Below are 23352 nucleotides of genomic sequence, written 5' to 3'. Positions count from 1 at the left end.
CTCAAAGATGTTTGATAGGGTTCAGATCAGTACTCTGGGCTGGCCAATCCAACTTTTCCACACCCATGTCCTCAAACCATTCTGTTACAACCCAAGAAGCATAGCATGGTGTGGTGTCTTGCGGATACAAGTATGGGCCTTCCCCAAAGTATTGCCATAATGTTGGAAGTGCATAATTGTCCAGGCTGTCCTGGTATTCCACAGCATTCATGGTTTTGTCCATACCGACTAATGGGCCAAGCCAAACCATGAAAGGATCCCCATACCATGACACTGCCTCCGCCAAACTTCATTGTTGGGAGGACACAATCAGGAAGGAACTGTTACCTGGCATTCACCACACCCAGGAAAGCCCTCAGACTGGTAGAGTGTGAACCTCAACTCGTCTGTCCATAGGACTATTTTCCACTGCTCTACCGTCCAGGATTCGCACTCATTACACAGTATTAATCGCAGTCTAACATTTGTTGAGGTAATCAATGGCTTATGAACAGCTGCACGACCATTGCAACCCATATCATGGAGTGTCCTTCGTATTCTACTTGACTCACAGAGGGTTTGTGTGACTTGACACAATGGCAAATTATGATTTGGCAAACAGTTCTTTACAGAATTCTCTTGTCCCATTCTGTAAGTTTTCGGGGTTTACCAGGCCATTTTTTGGCAGATTCAGTCCCATTCCTCTTCCAGTTGCACATGATGTCACTAACCACTGACCTAGGGATCCCCAGAGTGACTGCAATGTCTCATACAGAACATTTGCTTATGTGGCATCCTACTAACATTCCACGTTGGAAGTCTGTTAATTCTGTTGAACGTGTCATCTTGCATGCCCACTTTTGCAATTGTCTGTTCGAAGCCCAGTGTGCATTGGAGGCAAACTGCTGCTATGGATAAAGGGATGGTTGATTGGGAGAAGAAAGAGAGTGGTAATCAATGGACACTGCTCTTCGTGGACTAACGTTATTAGTGGAGTCCCCCCCCCAGGAGTTCAGTCCATTGTTGTTTTCTGTATTCATTAATGATATTGTTGATGGTATATCAGGCTTAATGTCCAAGTTTTCAGACAATACGAAGGTCGGGCAGGGTTGTTAATGACCCAAATGACGGTACACTGCTGCAACAGGATCTATAAAAGTTGAGCAGATGGGTTGAGAGGTGGCAAATAAAGTTTAATATTGACAAATTTAAAGTACTGCATATGGGAAGCAATAACCCCAGAGTAATGTATCAACTCTGTGGTACTACACTAACAGTGGTAGAGAGTGAAAAGGACCTGGGGGTAATTGTGCAGGCAGATATGAAGTTTTCTGAGCAGTGCAGACAGTCCGCAAGAGTAGTTCATTTGTGTCTTGTCAATGATATACAGGAATTTTCAGGCACCTCCGTAGCCAGGTGGGAAGGAGCAGCAGTGTGTAGCACACGCTTCTTGATTAGACCGGGGTTCGAGCCCGTCACCACCAAATACGGACGATGCGGAAAGGTCAGGGAATGACCACCGCATATTCCCGGAGCAATATGGCCTTAGTTGCTAATGCTCCTAAAAACCAAACAACAACAACAACAGGAATTTTCCTAGCAGGGATAAGGAGGTGATTATTCCCTGGCAATGGTCAGGCCCCACCTTGAGTACTTTATACAGGTCTGGAGGCCTCATTTTAAGAAGGATGTAGAGCTGTTAGAATGAGTACAGAGAAGGGCAACAAAATTAGTGATGGAACAAAGGGTTGCTCTTACGAAGGAAGGCTTAAGTTTTGAAAATTACAGTGTCTGGAGACTAGGCACCTGTGAGTGATCTGATTGAGGTGTATAAAGCTTTGAATGGTCTGAGCATGCTCAATGCTGATGGGATTCTTCCCCTTGCTCAGAATAATTGCCTGAGAGGGCATAAATTCAAATTGAGGAAAGACAGTTGTAGGATAGATGTGCGGAAGTTTGCCTTTAGCCAGCGGGTGGTTGATTGCTGGAACAAACTTCTATCTGTCGTTGTAGAAGTTGATAGCTTAAACAGATTCAAGGCAGAACTAGACAAACATTTGGAGCGAGTGGATAGGTGAAATGAAAAGGGTGTGTGTGTGTGTGTTTTTTTTTTTTTTTTTTTTTGCTGATGCCATATAAGCTTGTAAGCTTGCTTTGTTATATCATGTGCCCTTTGCTAATGCTAATATAAATGTAGGAATTGTAGAAAATAACAGATAAGCAGCTTTAAATGAAACATCAAGCTACAAATGAAAAACTGATTTAATCCTTTCATTATGTATTTTGATTCCTACTTCTGTCTGTAAAAGATAAAAAAAAAAAAAAGTTTATTTCTGGCACTGACATTTCATTAAACTCTATTTTTCTGTCCAAAAAATTACCCTTTTAATGAAAATAAAAGCACTTCAAATTTGCAGACTGATACATGATTTATGGCAGTATGCTAAAATCACATAACCTTTAAATGGTCTTTAAGGATTAGCAACACAGACAGTATATAAACAATGGGAAAATATTTATTATCTCATTTTTATATGGCAGTACAGTGCTCTTATTCTAACACAAGGACAATAAAAGTCAAAGGTCAAAACAATACTGATGGAAAACTAATTTTCAGATTGAAGTATACTGATGCAACTACTAATTAGAGCAAGTACCAAGTGCCTACTGCAGCTCATTTGAACAATTATAATTGAGATCAATCATGAGAACAGTTATAATTCTATTAGAATAAGCAGTGGTCTGGGTCGAGGGGTGCTGGGGGTTTCAGGGACTGATGGAACTCATCGTGAAACAGGTGGGTATATGGGACATGTTAGGGTAACTAAGAATAAGAATAGGTGCATGCATACCAATGCTAGAAATATAGTAAATAAATTTGATGAATTTGAAGTGTTGGTCAAAGGCGGGTATTGTTCGGATATCAGAGATGTGGTGTCACACAGATATTAGGAATGCAGAATTGGAATTTGGGGAGTACAATGTGTACTCCCCAAATTCCAATTAGATAGACAGGATAGGAAGTAAGGAGAGGTTATGCTGTTAATTAAGAAAAACATAAAATCAAAAGAAGTGCATCCAGTTGATATAGAAGGACAGTGCATTGTTGAGTCAGTTTGGTGTGACATAAGCACTGCGAAAGCAAAAATAAGAGTAGGAGTGTGTTATAGGCCTAATGACTCGAATGAGTACTATGAACAATTGTACAGAGAAATAGAGTGGGCTAGTACATCAGAATCTCCTATAATGGGGGATTTTAACTTCCCAGATATTGACTGGAACTTGTGGGTTGGTCACTCGCATACTAGTAAGACTTTTGTGGATTTATTGGATGATTGTTTTCTGCAGCAGCATGTTTGAGAGGTAACCAGAGAGGGTAATACTCTTGATATGGTTTTCAGCAGTGATCATTTGTGTATTAAGAATTTGCAGATAAAGGAACCAGTAGGTGGCAGTGATCACAGTGTACTGATGTGGAATTTACTGATGTGGAAAGGGTTTTTGCTTCCATAAAGGTGACTACAGTGGTCTCAGACAGTTTTTAAATTCTCTACAGTGGGATCAACTAATGATGTTACCAACAGAAAATTCTAAGTGGGAAGCAATCAAGGAATTAATCATGGAAGCTACTAAAAGTTTCATACCTATTAAGAAATATTGGTCAAGGTTTAGGCCAAAATGGTTGTCAAATGAACTAACGAGACTCGTTTGTTTGTTTGTTATTTGGTTTTTAGGAGCATTAGCAACTAAGGCCATATTGCCCCGGGATATGCGGTAGTCATTCCCTGACCTTTCTGCATCCTCCGAATTTGGTAGTGACTGGCTCAAACCCCGGTCTAATCAAGAAGCGTGTGCTACGCACTGCTGCACCTTCCCACCTGGCTATGGAGGCACCTTAATGAGACTCGTAGCAGAGAATAAAAATGCATGGGATGCATATAAATTATCAGGCGACACAGAAGCCTATGGCAGATATAAGCTAGTCTGTAATCAAGTCACAAAGGAGGTTAGGCAGATTACGAGAAATCTTGTGTGACGAGGCTAGTAGGGGCCAGACATGTTCAAAGCCGCTAAGTGGATTTTTCTTATTTATTGATTTGAAATTATTGTTTTTCTAAAAATTTTGATTTAAATTTAGTAGTATAGCATTATTTTGTGATTTTCTGATTAACTTGGTGTATTTATTCTTTACTCGGCCTTGCAATTGCATAAAAGTATTGGTAAGGGTATCCATGTGTTACAAGTCACAACTCCGCTGAAAGCTTTTGACACTGTTGCGCATGGAAGACTATTGTACAAATTGGAGCCGAATGGTATTAAGGGTAAGTTGCTACAATGGATAAAAGGATGGTTAAGTGCTAGAAGACAGAGGGTGGTAATCAATGGGTGCTGCTCTTCTTGGACTAATGTTATTAGTGGAGTCCCACAGGGTTCGGTGTTGGGTCCACTGTTGTTTTGTATATTTATCAATGATATTGATGAATGTATATCAGGCTTAATGTCGAAGTTTGCAGATGATACAAAGGTTGGCAGGGTTGTTAATGACAGTAATGGCAGTGTGCTACTGCAACAGGATCTAGATAATTTGGGCAGATGGGCTAAGAAGTGGCAACTGAAGTTTAACCTTGACAAATGCAAAGTACTACATATGGGTAGAAGTAACCCCAGAGAAACGTACCAACTGTGTGGTACTACACTTAAGGTGGTAGAAAATGAAAAAGACCTGGGAGTAATTGTGCAGGCAGATATGAAGTTTTCTGAGCAATGCAGACAGGCTGCCAGGGCAGGTCATGGGGTTTTGTCAATGATATATAGGAATTTTGCTAGCAAGGAGAAGGAGGTGGTTGTCCCTCTGTATAAGGCAATGGTCAGGCCACGGCTTGAGTACTGCGTACAGGTCTGGAGGCCTCACTTTAGGAAGGATGTAGATTTACTTGAGCGTGTACAGAGAAGGGCAACAAGATTGGTGAGGGGAATGAAGGGATCCTCTTACCAAGGAGGCTTAAGTTCTGCAAATTGCAGTGGCTGGAGACTAGGCACCTGCGCGGTGATCTGATTGAGGTATATAAGGCCTTGAATGGGTTGAGCACGCTGAATTCTGATGGGATCCTTCCACTTGTTCAGATTACGAATCTAAGGTAGCATAAATTCAAATTAAGAAAAGACAGATGTAGAATAGATGTGCGGAAATTTTCCTTTAGCCAGCGGGTGGTTAATTGCTGGAACAAACTTCCATCTGTCGTTGTGGAAGTTGATAGGTTGAATAAATTTAAGGAGGAACTGGACAGGCATTTGGAGGGAATGGTGTGATTTTTTTTTTTTTTTTTTGGCTGATGCTGCATAAGCTCATACATTTGCTTTCTTGCATCACATGCCACTACTACTACTACTACTACTACTAAGAGAAGTTTTTTAGCCATATTTAGCCGCTTATTGAATATTTTTACATCAAATTATTTTTTGTAAGTAGCTTATAGACCTAGTAAGGATCGTTAGTTTATTCTGAATTGAGACAGCGATTTTGAAAGTTAGTTAATACTTAAGTGTCCATAGATTTATCGTTCGTAACTTCCCGCCTTTGTCTTGTCATACGATCGTTATATACAGAACCTAGATAGTGTTAATATAGTATAGGTTATAATATTTTCAGTGATCGGTAAAATCTATTAAACTTGTTGAACTTCGTTGGAATTTAAATTGTAGTTTTAACTAAATACATATACCGACTTAGATTACAAACGTAACATAATTAATTAATACATAACTGATACGGAAGTTATGTAAAGGGAACTCGGAGATAATTAATACTTGACACTAAAAAATATATATCCCATTATAACTGTGTTGGGAGATAAGTTAGGGTTATAAACTGAAATTGAAATTTTATTTAAATAAAAAGAAATCATGACTCAGACCAGAGCAGCAAAACAAAAGGCTCAAGCTAATGGAAGTGCTGTGGCTCAGAGGAGAACTGAGGGGGGCAGTTGCCTTCTGAATCACAGCCTTTTAAAATGCACAGCTTGCATGATGTTTGTGGAGCATTCAGGTGCGGGACATGATATTGCCATGGGGGAAGTCTTTGTGTGTGCGTGATGCAAGGAGTGTATCGAAATCAGGCAACAACTCAGCGTTCTTATGGGCCTATATGACAGCTTGAAGGACAGGGTGGATACCCTCGAAGAAACTAAATTGAGGGGCCCATCAAGCTCTCAGCTGCCCACATCAACGCCAGATCTTGCAGTTGGTCATCGCGTAACACAGCAGCAACCCCCAAGGCAGAATGCGCTGGTCCCAAAGGAACTAGTAGTTGTTGGTGACTCTATTGTCAGGGAAACGGGGAACATGCTTTGTAAAAAGGATAGGTGGAACAGGACCAGGGTATGTCTGCCAGAGGCAAAGGTTGATGACGTTGTAGAGCAGATATCATCTTTTAAGGGCACAAAAGGTGACATAGTTGTACACGTTGGCACTAATGATATCAAGAGTAGGAGACCGGCAGAATTGCTTAACAAGTACAGGTCACTGTTGAAAAAAACCCGTGAAATAGGGTTGAATTTGAAAGTGTCTGCAATTCTGCCCAGACACGATAGGAGGGAGTATATGATGAGAGGCTTGTCGATCAATTCGTCCCAAGAAAGACTGTGCAAGGCTCAAGGGGTAGAATTTTTTTCAGCCTGGACTGGACTGTACTTGTTAACAGGAGAGATTGCTTCTACAGGGATGGGATACACTTAAATAGAATGGATGCAAGAATACTTGCTGATGCTATCGAGGCAGTGTTTAAATCGAGGTGGGTCGGAAAACTGCTAGCTTGGGGGGAGACAAAGACTAATAGATTAATAGTAGCCACTGGCAGAGGTGAAAGAGATTCTTGCACTGCTTCTATTGGAATGAGCAGAAGCCTGAAAAACAAGATGCAGGATGTTTCAGAGACTGCTGGGAGTCATTGCGGTACAAGAAAACACATGGGTTGTGTTAGGGTAGCTAATAATAGAAATAGGTGCATGTATACTTGGGTGTGTACACCAATGCTAGAAGTTTAGTAAATAAATTTGATGAATTTGAGGTATTGCTCAAAACATCAAAGGCAGATATTGTTGGGATATCAGAGACTTGGTGTCACAAAGATATAAGGAATGCAGAACTGGAATTTGGGGAGTACAACGTCTACAGAAAGGATAGACTGGATATGAAGGGAGGAGGGGTTATGCTATTAGTTAAGAAATACATAAAATCCAAGGAAGTGAAGCCAGTGGACATTGCTGGACAGTGCAGTGTCGAGTCAGTTTGGTGTGACATAAGCATTGGGATATCAAAATTGAGAGTAGGAGTGTGCTATAGGCCTAATGACTCTGATGAGTATACTAAGGAACTGTACAGGGAAATAGAGTGGGCCAGTAAATCAGAGTCTTATAATGGGAGATTTTAATTTCCCAGATATTGACTGGAATTTGGGGGCTGGTCACTCACACACTAGCAATGCTTTTGTGGATTTATTGGATGATTGTTTTTTACATCAGCATGTTCGGGGGGCAACTAGAGGGAGGAATACTCTTGATTTGATTAACAGCAGTGATTCTTCATGCATTAAGAATCTGCAGATAAACGAACCACTAGGTGGCAGTGATCAGAGTGTGCTGAAGTGGGATTTACTCAAAGAGGTAACTACCATTAGATGTAAAGGGAAGGGTTATTGCTTCCGTAAAGGCGACTACGATGGACTGAGACAGTATTTAAATTCTATACAGTGGGACCAACTGATGATGTTACCAACAGCAAATGCAAAATGGGAAGCATTCAAAGAACTGATCTTGGAAGCTACTAGGCTTTACATACCAACTAAGAAATATTGTTCAAGGTTTAGGCCTAAATGGTTGTCAGATGGACTAATGAGACATGTGGCAGAGAAGAAAAATGCATGGGATACATACAAATTAACACATGATACAGAAGCCTATGATAGATACATATTGATCTGTAACCAAGTTACAAAGGAGGTTAGGCAGGGGAAGGCAGATTACGAGAAATCTTTGGCAAGGGATGCAAAGAAAAACAGCAAAGAGTTCTTTACTTATGTAAACTCTAGAAGGAAGGGGATGAATCAGATTGGTCCACTTGATATCGATGGGTCAACTGTTGATGATCCTGCTCAGGTAGCTAACAAACTAAATGACTTTTTTGCATCGATATTCACACATGAGGAGTTATTTAGCGAGGGGAATGCCAGAGGTGTATTCAACTCTAGCATTTTGTAATAACTGAGAGTTCTTGCTAAGCTAGAGAATTTTGTAATAACTGAGAGTAAAGTGGAGGAGAAATTGTTGAAGATAAACACAAGAAAGGCACCCGGGGTGGATGGGATCTATCCAGTTATATTAAAGGAGGCAGCAGAGGAAGTAAACAAACCCTTAGCCATAATTATGAGAGCTTCCTTGGACTCAGAGGAGGTACCACAGACTGGAAATGTGCAAATGTGACCCCGATTCACAAAGGAGGATCAAAGGCTGACACAAGTAATTATAGACCTGTGAGTTTAAGTTCTGTTCCAGGAAAATTAATGGAGGCACTAGTTAAAGAAGCACTGCAGGATCATTTAGACAAGACTTCAGTTATAGCTCGGACACAGCATGGTTTTGTTAAGGGGAAGTCTTGCCTGACCAATTTGATTGGATGCTATGATGCAGTCACAAAGGAACTGGATGCAGGGAATAACTTTGATATTATATACTTGGATCTTAGAAAGGCTTTTGATACTGTTGCACATGGAAGACTGCTGCACAAATTGGAGCAGTGTGACATTGGAGGCAAATTGCTGCTGTGGATAAAGGGGTGGCTGAGGGGGAGAAGACAGAGAGTGGTAATCAATGGACACTGCTCATCGTGGACTAATGTTATTAGTGGAGTCCCTCAGGGCTCAGTGTTGGGTCCATTATTGTTTTCTGTATTTATAAATGATACTGATGATGGTATATCAAGCTTAATGTTGAAGTTTGCAGACGATACAAAGGTAGACAGGGTTGTCAAACACACTACTGACACTATGCTGCTGCAACAGGATCTGGAAAGGTTGAGCAGATGGGCTGAGAGGTGGCAAATGAAGTTTAACATTGACAAATGTAAAGTACTACACATGGGAAACAGCAACCCCAGACCAACGTATCAACTCTGTGGTACTACACTGACAGTGGTAGAGAATGAAAGGGACCTGGGGGTGGTTGTGCAGCCAGATATGAAATTCTCTGAGCAGTGCAGATGGGCTGCAAGAGTAGCTCATGGTGTATTGTCAATGATATATAGGAATTTTTCTAGCAGGGATAAGGAGGTGATTATTCCCTTGTATAAGGCAATGGTCAGGCCACACCTAGAGTACTGTATACAGGTCTGGAGGCCTCATTTCAAGAAGGATGTAGAGCTGCTGGAACGAGTACAGAGAAGGGCAACAAGATTAGTGAATGGAACAAAGGGGTGCTCTTACGAAGAAAGGCTTAAGTTTTGCAAATTACAGTGTCTCGAGACTAGGCACCAGCGAGGTGATCTGATAGAGGTGTATAAAGCCTTGAATGGTTTGAGAATGCTCAATGCTGATGGGATTTTTCCTCTTGCTCAGAATAATCACCTCAGAGGGCATAAATTCAAATTGAGGAAAGACAGATGTAGGATAGACATGCGGAAATTTGCCTTTAGCCAGCGTGTGGTTGGTTGGTGGAACAGACTTCCATCCCTTGTCATGGAAGTTGATAGCCTAAATTAGTTTAAGGCTCAGCTGGACAGGTATTTTGAACGAACAGAGGGGTGAAGTGGAAGTGGTTTTTTTTTTTTTTTTTTTTTGGCTGATGCTGCATAAGCATGCTTTCTTGCATCAAATGCCTCTACTAATGCTAATGCTAATTAGTGGAAGTCCACAGGGTTCAGTGTTGGGTCCACTGTTGTTTTGTATATTTATCAATGATATTGATGAAGATATATCAGGCTTGGTGTTGAAGTTTGCAGACGATACAAAAGTTGGTCGTGTTGTTAATGACAGTAATGACAGTAGTGTGCTCCTGCAACAGGATCTAGAAAATTTGGGAAGATGGGCTGAGAAGTGGCAACTGAAGTTTAACATTGACAAATGCAAAGTACTGCATATGGGTAGAAGTAACTCCAGAGGAACATACCAACTATGTGGTACTACACTTATAGTGTAGAAAATGAAAAATACCTGGGAGTAATTGTGCAGCGAGATATGAAGTTTTCTGAACAATATAGACTGGCTGCAAGAGCAGGTCATGGGGTTTTGGCAATGATATACAGGAAGTTTGCTAGCAGGGAAAAGGAGGTGATTGTCCCTCTGAATAAGGCAATGGTCAGGCCATGCCTTGAGTTCTGCTTATAGGTCTGGAGGCCTCATTTTAGGAAGAATGTAGATTTGCTTGTGCGTGTACACAGCACGGCAACAAGATTGGTGAGGTGAATGAAGGGATCCTCTTACCAAGAGAGGATTAAGTTTTGCAAATTGCAGTGGCTGGAGACTAGGCACCTGCACGGTGTATAAGGCTTTGAATGGGTTGAGCATGCTGAATTCTGATGGGATTCTTCCACTTGTTCAGATCACGAACATAAGGGGGCATAAATTCAAATTGAGGAAAGACAGCTGTAGAATAGATGTGAGGAAATTTGCCTTTAGCCAGTGGGTGGTTAATTGTTGGAGCAAACTTTCATCTGTCGTTGTGGAAGTTGATAGGTTAAATAAATTTAAGGAGAAACTGGACATACATTTATAGGGAATGGTTGTGTAAATTTTTTTTGGCTGATGCTACATAAGGTCATATGCTTGCTTTCTTGCATCACTTGCCACGATTACTATTACTATTATTATTACTATTACTGAACATCACAGTGACATGAGATATTTTATTTGACAGACATGGACTAAAGTTGAGTTTTCATAACATGTAATAAAATTAGGATTTGACTTCTGCAAACTGCACATCAAAAGTGTCAATAAAGGATAAAAAACATACAAAGCTTTGTGGGAATAATGGAAAAACTCACTGATATAAGTTAAATACCTTAATAATATAGTTGTTATCCAGATATTATCCCAGGGAGGATCTGTACTGATTATAGATCCCATACTGAAAATATTTTTGTAAAATTCCAAAATAAAAACATTTGTAAAGAAACAAAATGGCATATGATTATTAATAATCTGAAAATGGCAATGGTGTTGAGCCAAGACAAAACCTATGGAAAGTGCTAAAGAAAGTAGAAATACTTATTATTATTATTATAATTAGCCATATGATGCAAGGAAGCCTGAGGCTTTTGCTGCACCAGGCAAATAATAAAAAAAATTTGAGTTACTGTGTGTGTGTGTGTGTGTGTGTGTGTGTGTGAGAGAGAGAGAGAGAGAGAGAGAGAGAGAGAGAGAGAGAGAGAGAGAGAGAGAGAGAGAGAGAGTCAGAAGTAGAAGGGAATCGCCAAAAAAGAGAAGAATGATGATATCCAGCTCAGGACCCTGGGTGTGCTAAGCCCATACTCACGAAATGTGAGCCCCTTTATTCTTGTTTCAGTAAAAATAATACAGTCACTGGTTAAAAATCAATCAGTATGGGTGTGCCATGCCCATACTCGCCAGATATGGGCCCCTGAATTGTATAACTGTTGGTCCTGTTCAAGTTGCTGACAAACCAAATAGATATTTTTCATCTACATTAACACATGAGGAATATTTTTAGAAACAGGGATGCCAGAAATATATCAAAACATAATAGAGCTAAATGACTATGTGAATAAATAAATGGGAGGAAAATGAAACAGAAATTACTGAAGCTAAAAATAAATATTGTATATGAGGTAGATGGAATCTACTCAATTATATTCAATGAGGTAGCAAAAGGGATAAACAAACCTTTAGCCACAGTTATGAGAGCATCCTTGGATTTGGGAAGGTCCCTATGGATTGTAAATGTGTGAATGTCTTCCCAATTCACAAAGGGGAAGGGAATCACAGAGTGAAGTGAGTAATTACAGACATATAAGCTTTATTATTATTATTAGCTATATGATGCAAGGAAGCCTGAGACTTATGCTGCACCAACCAAAAAAAAAAAAAAAAAATTCTGAAGTACCCTGAGAGAGAGAGAGAGAGAGAGAGAGAGAGAGAGAGAGAGAGAGAGAGAGAGAAGAAGAAGAAGAAGAAGAAGAAGAAGAAGAATCAGAAGTAGAAAGGAATCACCAAGAAAGAGAAGAATGATGATATCCAGCTCAGAACCCTGGGTGTGCCAAGCCCATACTCACTAAATGTAAGTCCATTCCTGTTCCAGCAAAAATAATACAGTCACTGGTTAAAAATCAATCAGTATGCAAAAAATAATTTTGACATCATGTACTAAGATTTCAGAATATATTTTGATACTGTTCCACTTGAAAGACTGCTGTACAAAACAGTAGTGCGGCATTACAGGAAATGTTACTGCTATGGATAAAGGGATGGGTAATTGGGAAAAGACACAGAGGAGATATCAATGGACACTGCTCTTCTTGAATTAATGCTATTTGTGTAGTCCCCCAGCATTTAGTGCTGGCCCATTGTTGTTTTCAATATTTATTAATGATATTGGTGAAAACATAACAGGCTTATGTCTAAGTTTGCAGATTATACAAGGATTAGCAGGGTGATTAATGACACTAACAAAGGTATGCTACTGCAACAAGATCTAGAAAAATTAGGCAAATGGGCTAAGAAATAGTAGTTGAAGTTTAACACTGACAAATGCAAAGTACTGCATAGGGGTAGTAGCAGTTATGAAAGTGGATAGTTGGATAAAGTTAAAGAATTAAAAAAATTATTATGGAGGATGAACGAATGATATGGATAAGCTTTTCTCTCCTTTTTTTTTTTTTTTTTTTGCTGTTGTTGTATGGGCTTGTTCCTTTTATCATTTTGCCACTACTAATATTAACTCACAATACAGAACTTGTGCAAATATAAAAAATTATTTATTAAAAAGTTGTCTGTGTATATATTTAAAAAAAAAAAAAAAAAAAAAAAGGAAACGAAATATACGATTATTGGAAGTTGAATGTGTCTATGCGAATGTTCCCTAGTGTCTCACAGAGCTAGGTATCAAATAATTGAGCAACAGGCTTTCAAAACCACGTACTGCATCCTTAGTGCAACATGTTTTTATATTCACAGTAATCATACTTAATACATCCTTTTTATGTTTCGCATATTTTATTTTATCAAACACCGTTTTTGCAACACAAAAATAATACGAATCTGGAAAAAAAATGTTAGGATCACAATGAATTTGTAACACCCCACAGAATAATGGCACTTTTTCGCAAGTCTGAGAAAAAATAAATAAAACTAGTTTTTTTTATTATGGTTTTATATCTCCAGTCCAAACTATTAAAATGCGACATAAACCACAACATTTTAAAACTTTAATGAATTGAAACATCACATGATGAATGAAGGAAATGTAAATGTACAATCTTTTTGGACAAATCTTTAAAAAAAACTTACCCAGTATTAATCATGACTATAGATTATTTCCTTAATTATTCCAAATCCCTTTATGGTGATCGATGCAGAACTTTAAAAAAAAAATTAAGATTTATTCTATATTATTTATTTTTTACATTCCTTAATTTTCCCCCCAACAGCAGGTGTCTCACCCACCTACTTATCGACTCGTAAAGACCAGAATACAGGAAGAACTAATTAAAACATTCAAACCCTTATGCAAAAATAAATGCACTGTCTGAAGACTGGGAGAAAATATCAAGAGATTTTAATACAACTAAAGAACAAACAAGGTTGTTGCATATCATCATCCCAAATTAGAAGTTATTTGCTAGCAGGGAAAAGCATGTGATTGTCCCTCTGTATAAGCAGTGGAAGAACAGAAGAGAAAGAGAAATGGATAGGAGAACCTATCAAAATGCAAATATAATTAACTTGTTATTTGCATATATGGTCAGATGATAATAGTATATGACAAGGAAGATATAAATTATTTCACAAGGAAATAACAGAATGAGTGTAAAAAAAATGACAGAATAACAGAGAGCTAATAAGCACAGGCAACCCACATATCACCACAGGGGCTCACATCTGGTGAGTATGGGCTTGGCACACCCAGAGTCTTGACCTGGATATCATCATTCTTCTCTTTTTGGTGATTCCCTTCTACTCTCTCTCTCTCTCTCTCTCTCTCTCTCTCTCTCTCTCTCTCTCTCTCTCTCTCTCTCTCTCTCTCTCTCACAGGGTAACTTGGGAATTTTTTTTGGCTGGGGCAGCATAAGCCTCAGTCTTCCTTGCACCATATGGCTAAATAATAATAATAATAATATGGTACTTCTACAACACAGTTTTCACTCTAACATGATTGATAAAATTGCGGCAATCCTCACACATGGTACTTATATAACATGATTTTGCTCTAACACAGTTAGAGAATTTCAGTAAACCTCACATAACAGGATATTTTTGAGCTTTTGTGCAGGGAAAACCCTGCTATTATGTTGGATGTAATTTTTCAACATTTCCACTCTTTTTGAATCCCAGCTGTTGACTTGCTAGTCAAAAAAAAATTATTGAGAAATCCCTGTATTTTATTTTGTTTGGAAATCCAGGCTGATGCTGCATAAGCAAGCTTATGCAGAATCAGCCAAAAAAAACTCCCATTTCACCCCTCCGTTCAATCCAAATACCTGTCCAGCTGAGCCTTAAATTTATTTAGGCTATCAACTTCCACAACAGGGGATGAAAGTCTGTCTCACCAACCAACTACCCATTGGCTAAAGGCAATCTTCTGCACATCTATCCTACATCTCTCTTTCCTCAATTTGAATTTATGCCCTATCAGGTGATTATTCTGAGCAAGAAGAAGAATCCTATTGTCATTGCGCATACTCAACCCATTCAAGGCTTTATACACCTCAATCAGATCACCTCGCATGTGCCTAGTCTCCAGAAACTGTAATTTACAAAACTTAAGCCTTTCTTCATAAGAGCAACCTTTTGTTCCATTCACTAATCTTGTTGGCCTTCTCTGTACTCGTTCCAACAGCTCTACATCCTTCTTAAAATGAGGCCTCCAGACCTTATACAGTACTGAAGGTGTGGCCTGACCATTGCCTTATACAAGGGGATAATCACCTCCTTATCCTTGCTAGAAAAATTCCTGAATATCATTGACAAGACACCATGGGCTACTCTTGCAGACCGTCTGCACTGCTCAGAAAACTTCATATCTGATTGCACAATTACCCTCAGGTCCTTTTCGTTCTCTACCACTGTCAGTGTAGTACCGAAGCACCCTATTGCCAATACAAAATAGGAACAACCCAAACATCTGATCCTAACCTAACTGGCAAAACCGATCTTAACCTGGATAGGATCAACTGGCGTATGGACCACCTCATTCCTCAGTGGCAACTTGCACACGGCTCTCTTGCTGTCTTATTTATTCCTTCCCGGGTTCCCCTTTCAACTGATGGCGCTTATTGCTCCATTGATAACCTGGAGGATACCTTCGCCTACATCCTCCATATTTCTAGCTATACCCTCCTTTCTTGCGTACACTCTGTACTTCCCTGACTCTACCTTTTTTTTTTTTTTTTTTTAGTCTCCATCCAGGAAGCTCTGGCGACCCTGGCAGAGACAAGCCACAGAATAATGGGCAGACTGGCTACCTCCTAGTGGTGTGTGCGGGCAACGTGGAGTCCCACTAGGGGCCCTGCGGCCAAATGCCAGGACACACAACAGAACCTAACGCAATATGTCATATACAACACACAACACTTTTCTGGCATTTACAGTAGTACTGTATTCCTTCACAGCGAACATATGGCGCAGATGTGGGAAACCACAGGTGGCGCCTGACCCTAATACTATGCACACTATGTCAGTGTAGTACCACAGAGTTGATATGTTACTCTGGGGTTACTGCTTCCCATATGTAGTACTTTACATTTGTCAATGTTAAACTTCATTTGGCACCTCTCAGCCCATCTGCTCAACTTTTCTAGATCCTGTTGCAGCAGCATACTGTCATTAGTGTCCTTAACAACCCTGCCAACCTTCGTATCATCTGCAAACTTGGACATTAAGCTTGATATACCATCATCAATATCATTTATAAATACAGAAAACAACAATGGACCCAACACTGATCCCTGAGGGACTCCACTAATAACATTAGTCCCCGATGAGCAGAGTCCATTGATTACCACTCTCTGTCTTCTCCCACTCAACCATCCCTTTATGGAGGCAATTTGCCTCCATAAAGGGATAATCGAAGCGAAGTGCCTCTTCATTAGCTAGGCTGTCAATGGTGTACTTCAGTATAAACCATCAATATATACTGAAGTACACCATTCACAGTCTAGCTGATGAAGAGGCACTTCGCTTCGAAAGCTACTATCTATGTATTTTAACGCTTTTATTATATATATTTTAACTCTTATCTTATTGTATGTTAAAGCTTTTATCTTATTTTATTTCTGTTTTATCTTATGTATATATCATTTTTATTTTAATAAATTTATTTTAACCAGTTAGTCGGTCATCGCAAGAAACTTTGATAATAAAAGATGTGATTATTAAAGACGTTCAAGAATTACTGGTAGAAAAAGACTGGCGTAGCGGATTTGGTGCAAATGGCATCGGAGGTAAAACCAAATCAATTCAGAGGATGATAATGCAGATGAAAATTCTAAACTTTCAAATATACTTTGGAAGTTTAGAATTTTCTTATATACTTTTCAGAATTTTCCAAATATACTTTTTAGTGTAAAAAAAATACTTTTTTTTACACTAAAAAGCATAGGGGAAGGCATAAAGTTAGCCGAGCAATTAGATCTTATTTTTTGAATGCAGATTCTTGAATGAAAGGAGCCCAAAGATTTATGAAGCAAAAGCTAACAAAACCAGATTACTGATTTTTTTAAGATAACAGAAGATACTAGAATGGTACATTTCTGTTAACAAAACAGTGTATTTCTGTTAGCTTTTGGAATGTAATTCCCCTTTTTGTACTTTTTATTAGTCCCGTATGACACAATTTTGCACTACACAACATTTTATAGGAACCTAATAACCGTGTTATATGAGGGTTACCTGTATATTAAAACAGAAGGAGTAATTAAAACTTGGATTTAGAATCACTAATATGCTGAGCTGATTTTCTTACTGATGAGATCAGGACAAAATAAGACAAAAAAAAGGGACAGAGAGAGAGAGAGAGAGAGAGAGAGAGAGAGAGAGAGAGAGAGAGGGAGAGAGAGAATGCTTTTTAAACTCAATTTTGTAGAACAAATATGTCTCAAAAAGAAATAAGCATGTAATTTTATAGTTATGATTGAAACTATTTTTATAAATAATGGTTAGAAATGAAGAAATTAGGAATGAAACTGAAATAAAGAAAATAGTAACAGTGAAGAAAAATAACAAAAGGTATGACCATATAAGAAGAAAATGGAAAGGACAATAAAATGTGGAAATGGATACAAATGTATCTCGGACATCTGTGGTAGTAAAAAGAGGAGGAGGGAAAAAAATCAAAGAAAAAGAGGGATGCAAGAAATAAGAGGGGTGAGAAGACTGTACAAAAGAGCAAATTGAAGGAAGAGTAGCAAAAATATGGATTCTGTCTGGACAAGGTTGGGAAAACCTAAATGATGATGCTGAAATATACATATTTTCTGTTAGTACAAGTATAGTGGAGGTAAAGTGGAAATGAGACGCAGATACTTACAATGGCATCAGTGAGGGGCTGAATGAACCTTGGAGGTGTATGTTGATCAATTGTTATAACTCCTTTGGAACTCGTCTCCCCAAGAGGACTGACAAGATGACATTCAATTGTGCCAGCATGTGAAGGAGTTGAATTCCTAACTTCCAGAACTGCCTGTGATGAAATTGAAACATATTAAATATACTAACAATATTACCTGAATTCTTTTCATTATTCTGCTTTTACAGCATGAATAAAAGAGGTTTTTCTTAAGATATTAATATATTTATTTTAGCTAAAGTCTATATTTTCTAGAGGAATAGAATAATATGTATTAAAAAGAAACCAAAAGAAAAATTTAATTATATTTAGCCTCTTGTACTGCCAAAAATTATATTGGAAAATTGCTATAAAACAGTTTAATAAAGAAATACATGCTCTTCTTATTTCATCCAAAAATCAAGATCTGATGCTAGTAATGCATTAATGACACAATGATCAAATTAGAGAAGCTTATGACATAAAAATTTTATTCTGGAGAGGAGACAATTTATTTCTATATCATTTTAAATCATTAATAATTTATTAGAGTATGTGTATATATTATATTCTCTTATTTGGCCTATGCTTCAAAGAGCAAGCTGAACAATAAGTGCCATTTAAATAAAGTTTTTTACTTATTTCACATATATCAGTGCTCTACCTTTCGTACTTCCCACGTCATGTAATGATGAACCTGGTACAAAGCTGCTGCCCAATCCTATTCACAGCACTAGTATGATGGATAAACATGTAAAAGAGTATTACTACCAGTAATGTAAAATAAATGTTCTGCAGAATCAAATACATGAATATAGTATATGATTGATAATGTTAGGCTAAAGAACTGCAGTGATCAGCAGCTCATGAAACATTCATGTGCCACAGAAGAGAGACAGATGAGAAATAAGTAGTTATACCAGCAGAATAACTGTCATTTAATGCAGAATATACAGGCGTGGCACTAGGGTTTTTGGCACCCATAGGCAGAAATGTATTTGGCACCCTTAAGATACTTTTATTAAATATTATTATAATAAAAATTTTGAATTTGTGCATTCATACATTGGTGCCCCTATCCCTGCTTACCACATTCTGTCGGCCTTGAGAATATATCCTAAATTGATATTTAAAAAAAACTGTCCCATTGTTCTTTTTGTCAGAGATGAAGATTATCAAAAACAAACACCCACATGTAGAAATATGGCTGCAGACAATATATTTATGAAGAATTTGTTCATTATAACTGACAGTTATTTGCAACTCTCTTCTCTTCTAGTGAAACATTAGAAGAGCAATTCTCTTCTAATGTTTCGCTACTGTATAGCCAACAAATTCATCAGTGCCTCAGCTTACTTATCCTCATATACTATGTTCACAGATTTTGTTCATATAAACAATTCTTCTATGTTACAAGCATTTATTTTTCTGTTATAATCAGAGATGTGCTCCCAATTTGTTAACAAGGGGCTTGCGCAAGAATTTCAGGTAAGAACTGCACCTGATTAAATCATCTGTTTAAATTTTATCAAACTAATTTTTTAAAGGCTCAGATAATCCCCAAAGATTTAAAAAGAAGCTCATGCAAGCCCGCCAGCCCCCTTCCCCTCTAGCATACCCCTGGTTATAACCATTTATTCAGAATTTTGTTCTGTATTTGTCCATAGTGTTTCTTGGAACCAACTCTCATTATCTACTGAAGTGAGAAACTACATCTTAACCACAAAGGAACAATTAAAAAAAAAAAAAAAACAGAGATTATTCTCAGTTATTCAAGGTACCCAGCTGGTCCTTCATAACTCGGTTGCCAGTCATTATACTGCCAGGTACCTACCTACTGATAAAGGTCCAAATAGCCCTCAAACAGCTATCTGGGTGGTAGTATCCACTGAAAATAAGTAACAATAGTCTTCTCTAAAGGGGAAGCATTACTTATTCGAAGTAGTACAATGACAGGCAACTTGTTGTGAAAGTATTTACAAAATGAGATGTAATGAAAACGATGCCATTTCACCAACTTTATTGATTTACTACATACAGAACTGATTCACTGCACTGCACTGACTTGTATGTTGTAAAACATATTAAATATAATCAGGTGATTGTTCTTACCTTCATGCCATCAAATGTCTGATGAACATTTTCATCAATTTTCAAAGGTTGGCCATCTAATATCCATTGAACATCAGGAACAGGATTACCAGTAACAGAAGCCTCAACGATGAGTGATTCTCCTTCCTTTGCTGATGTATCCTGAATTGGGCTGAGGAATGTTGGGCCAGATTCTGGTTGATCAGTACGAGTTTTGCCTGTTTTAAAATAAATCTACTAATGCTTTTCTATAATTTCAAATAATTAGATATCAATTTCATAATTAAAATACATTTTTGAAGAAATAAAATTAGTGTTATTTCTTTAAAAAAAACAATTATAAAGGAATTAAGTTAATTTGTAGAGGAATTAAATTCAAAGGACTTAGCATTAGGAGCGGCAAATGATACAAGAAAGCAAGCTTATACAGCATAAGCTTAAAAAAAAAAAAAAAAAAAGAGAGACAACTCCCATTTCACCTATTCATTCCCTTCATTAGTGTGTCTAGTTCTTCCTTGAATTTATTTAAGCTATCAACTTCCACAACAACAGATGGAAGTCTGTTCTGGCAATCAGCGACAACCAGCTAAATACATCTATTCTGCAACATACATACATCTTCCATACATCTATTCTGCAACAGTCCTTCCTCAATTTGAATTTGTGCCCCCACATGTGTGTAGTCTGAGTAAGAGGAAGAATCCTATCAGTATTGAGCTTGCCCAATCCATTCAAAGCCTTACTCATCTCAATCAGATCACCTCACAGGTGTGTGAAGTGCAGAAATGTCAAAGCAAAGACTCTATTAATTACTTAAAATATATTTTACCTTAATAAGTGAAAATAAAACCTCAAAATTTATGGATATTTAGAATATATGGCAAAATATGTAAGAATCTGACAAATAATTCCCTTAACAAAGGATGCTCATTAAGGGAGTTCAACAGGAACTCTGATTGACTAGCTGATTAGGTATATTCAATTAGATCCAGTCTGTTGCACATAATTAACCATTACATGAATGTGTTAGAAAAAATAAACAGTAGGTAAATTATTATGTGAGTCAGTGGAAATAAATTGAAATAAAATTAGCATTAATATTACATTAATTTTTGCCATTTTTAATTTTACACCTAAAAGGGTGAGTTGCTAGCACTTCTCAGTGATCGACTACACTTCATTTCACCCTATCCTTTGACCTGTCTGGCTAGATTAGTGTGACCAGTAGCTTGATGAATAATAATACATTTATGTACCATTATAATATCATAGGATGTAATGACTGTAGAATATCGTAGCACATAATGAGTAGTGCAGTGGAATAGTAGGGTTTTAATTGTGATAAATAAGTTGCTGGAAGGTTCTAATCACTTGCTGGTCACATATCTTTGTGTTCAGCTAAGGAATTTTTATTTTTTTAGTAAGGATATAACTAATTTAACACTGATCATAACAGTATAGTATAATATATATCTTGAACTTGATAGTTTAAGGTATAACATAAAACTTGATAGCGCAATACGTATCACTGCATTTAGGAATTTATTAGCTTATTGTAGTATTGTCAATTAATCAATTAAATTTATTAAACTTATTAATTTTCATTGTTAATCAATCAAATTGTATTTAAATGGAAATAATTCCCAAGACTAGAGCAGCAAAGCAATGGGCACAAAGTTGTGGGAGTGTTGTGACCCGGGGGAGAAACAAAGGGGGGGGGGGCAATCCTTCAACACATCATAGCCTACCAAAATGTGCAACTTGTGAAACATTTGCAGACCTTTCTGGAACAAGATATGATCCAGCCAAGGAGGATATTTTTGAGTATGCTAGGTGCTGAGAGTGTGAAGAAATTAGGCACAAACTCACTCAGCATTCAGATGAGCATTTATGATGGTTAGAGGAGTAGGGTAGATGTTCTTGAAGGAATTAAAATGGAGGTCCATCAAGCTCTCAGTTGCACAACTCAATGCCAGAGCTCACACTTGTGCATCAGACAACACAGCGGCAATCTCCAAGGCAAATTGCACTGGTCCCACAAGCACTAGTTATTGACGGTGACACTATTATCAGGGAAATGGGAAATATTTTGCACAAGAAAGATAGTTCGAATAGTAGTAGTTGTAATAGTAGTGGCATGTGATGCAAGAAAGTAAGTGTATGAGCTTATGCAGCATCAGCAAAAAAAAAAAAAAAAAAAAATCACACCATTCCCTCCAAATGCCTGTCCAGTTCCTCCTTAAATTTATTCAACCTATCAACTTCCACAACGACAGATGGAAGTTTGTTCCAGCAATTAACCACCTACTGGCTAAAGGCAAATTTCCGCACATCTATTCTACATCTGTCTTTTCTTAATTTGAATTTATGCCCCCTTATGTTCGTAATCTGAACAAGTGGAAGGATCCCATCAGAATTCAGCGTGCTCAACCCATTCAAGGTCTTATACAAATCAGTCAGATCACCGCACAGGTGCCTAGTCTCCAGCCACTGCAATTTGCAGAATTTTAGCCTCTCTTGGTAAGAGGATCCCTTCATTCCCCTCACCAATCTTGTTGCCCTTCTCTGTACACACTCAAGTAAATCGACATCCTTCCTAAAATGAGGCCTCCAGACCTGTATGCAGTACTCAAGGCATGGCCTGACCATTGCCTTATACAGAGGACAATCACCTCTTTTTCCCTGCTAGAAAAATTCCTATATATCATTGACAAAACCCCATGACTTGCCCTGGCAGCCTGTCTGCATTGCTCAGAAAATTTCATATCTGACTGCACAATTACTCCCAGGTCTTTTTCAATTTCTACTACCTTAAGTATAGTACCACACAGTTGGTACTTTTCTCTCGGGTTACTTCTACCCATATGCAGTACTTTGCATTTGTCAAGGTTAAACTTCAGTTGCTACTTCTTACCCATCTGCCCAAATTATCTAGATCCTGTTGCAGTAGCACACTACCATTACTGTCATTAACAACCCTGCCAACCATTGTATCATCTGCAAACTTCAACACTAAGTCTGATATACCTTCATCAATATCATTGATAAATATACAAAACAACAGTGGACCCAACACCGAACCCTGTGGGACTCTATTAATAACATTAGTCCACGAAGAGCAGCACCCATTGATTACCACCCTCGGTTTTCTCCCACTTAACCATCCTTTTATCCATTGTAGCAACTTACCCTTAATACCATTCTGCTCCAATTTGTACAATAGTCTTCCATGTGCAACAGTGTCAAAAGCTTTCCTGAAATCCAAATATGTGATATCAAAATTATTTTTTGCATCCAGCTCTTTTGTAACCACATCATAATAACCAATCAAATTTGTCAGACAAGACTTTCCCTTAACAAACCCATGCTGTGTCTGAATTATTGCTGCAGTCTTGTCTAGATTATCCTGCAATGCATCTTTAACTAGTGACTCAATTATTTTACCCGGAACAGAAGTTAAACTAACTGGTCTGTAATTACTCGTGTCACCCTTCGATCCCCCCCTTTGTGA

The 23352-nt window shown here is 38.0% G+C and overlaps 1 protein-coding gene across 3 annotated transcripts in view; it reads right to left on the bottom strand.

Annotated features, from left to right (window-relative positions):
• The window catches only part of LOC150082242 (protein Obscurin-like), an 865351-nt gene that overhangs the window by 309763 nt on the left and 532236 nt on the right, over positions 1-23352 (bottom strand). For all 3 annotated transcript variants that reach the window (XM_090379203.1, XM_090379204.1, XM_090379205.1), the window contains 2 exons: positions 19863-20059; positions 17733-17885 (listed from right to left, as the gene is read on the bottom strand). In XM_090379203.1, coding sequence (XP_090235329.1) covers positions 17733-17885; positions 19863-20059 — 350 coding nt within the window. The remainder of the gene's footprint in view (positions 1-17732; positions 17886-19862; positions 20060-23352) is intronic.

This window comes from Mastigoproctus giganteus, chromosome 8 (genome assembly GCF_048544385.1).
Source record: "Mastigoproctus giganteus isolate SK-2022 chromosome 8, ASM4854438v1, whole genome shotgun sequence".
Taxonomy (NCBI): Eukaryota; Metazoa; Arthropoda; class Arachnida; order Uropygi; family Thelyphonidae; genus Mastigoproctus; species Mastigoproctus giganteus.
This window is presented reverse-complemented; position numbering and strand designations above follow the sequence as displayed.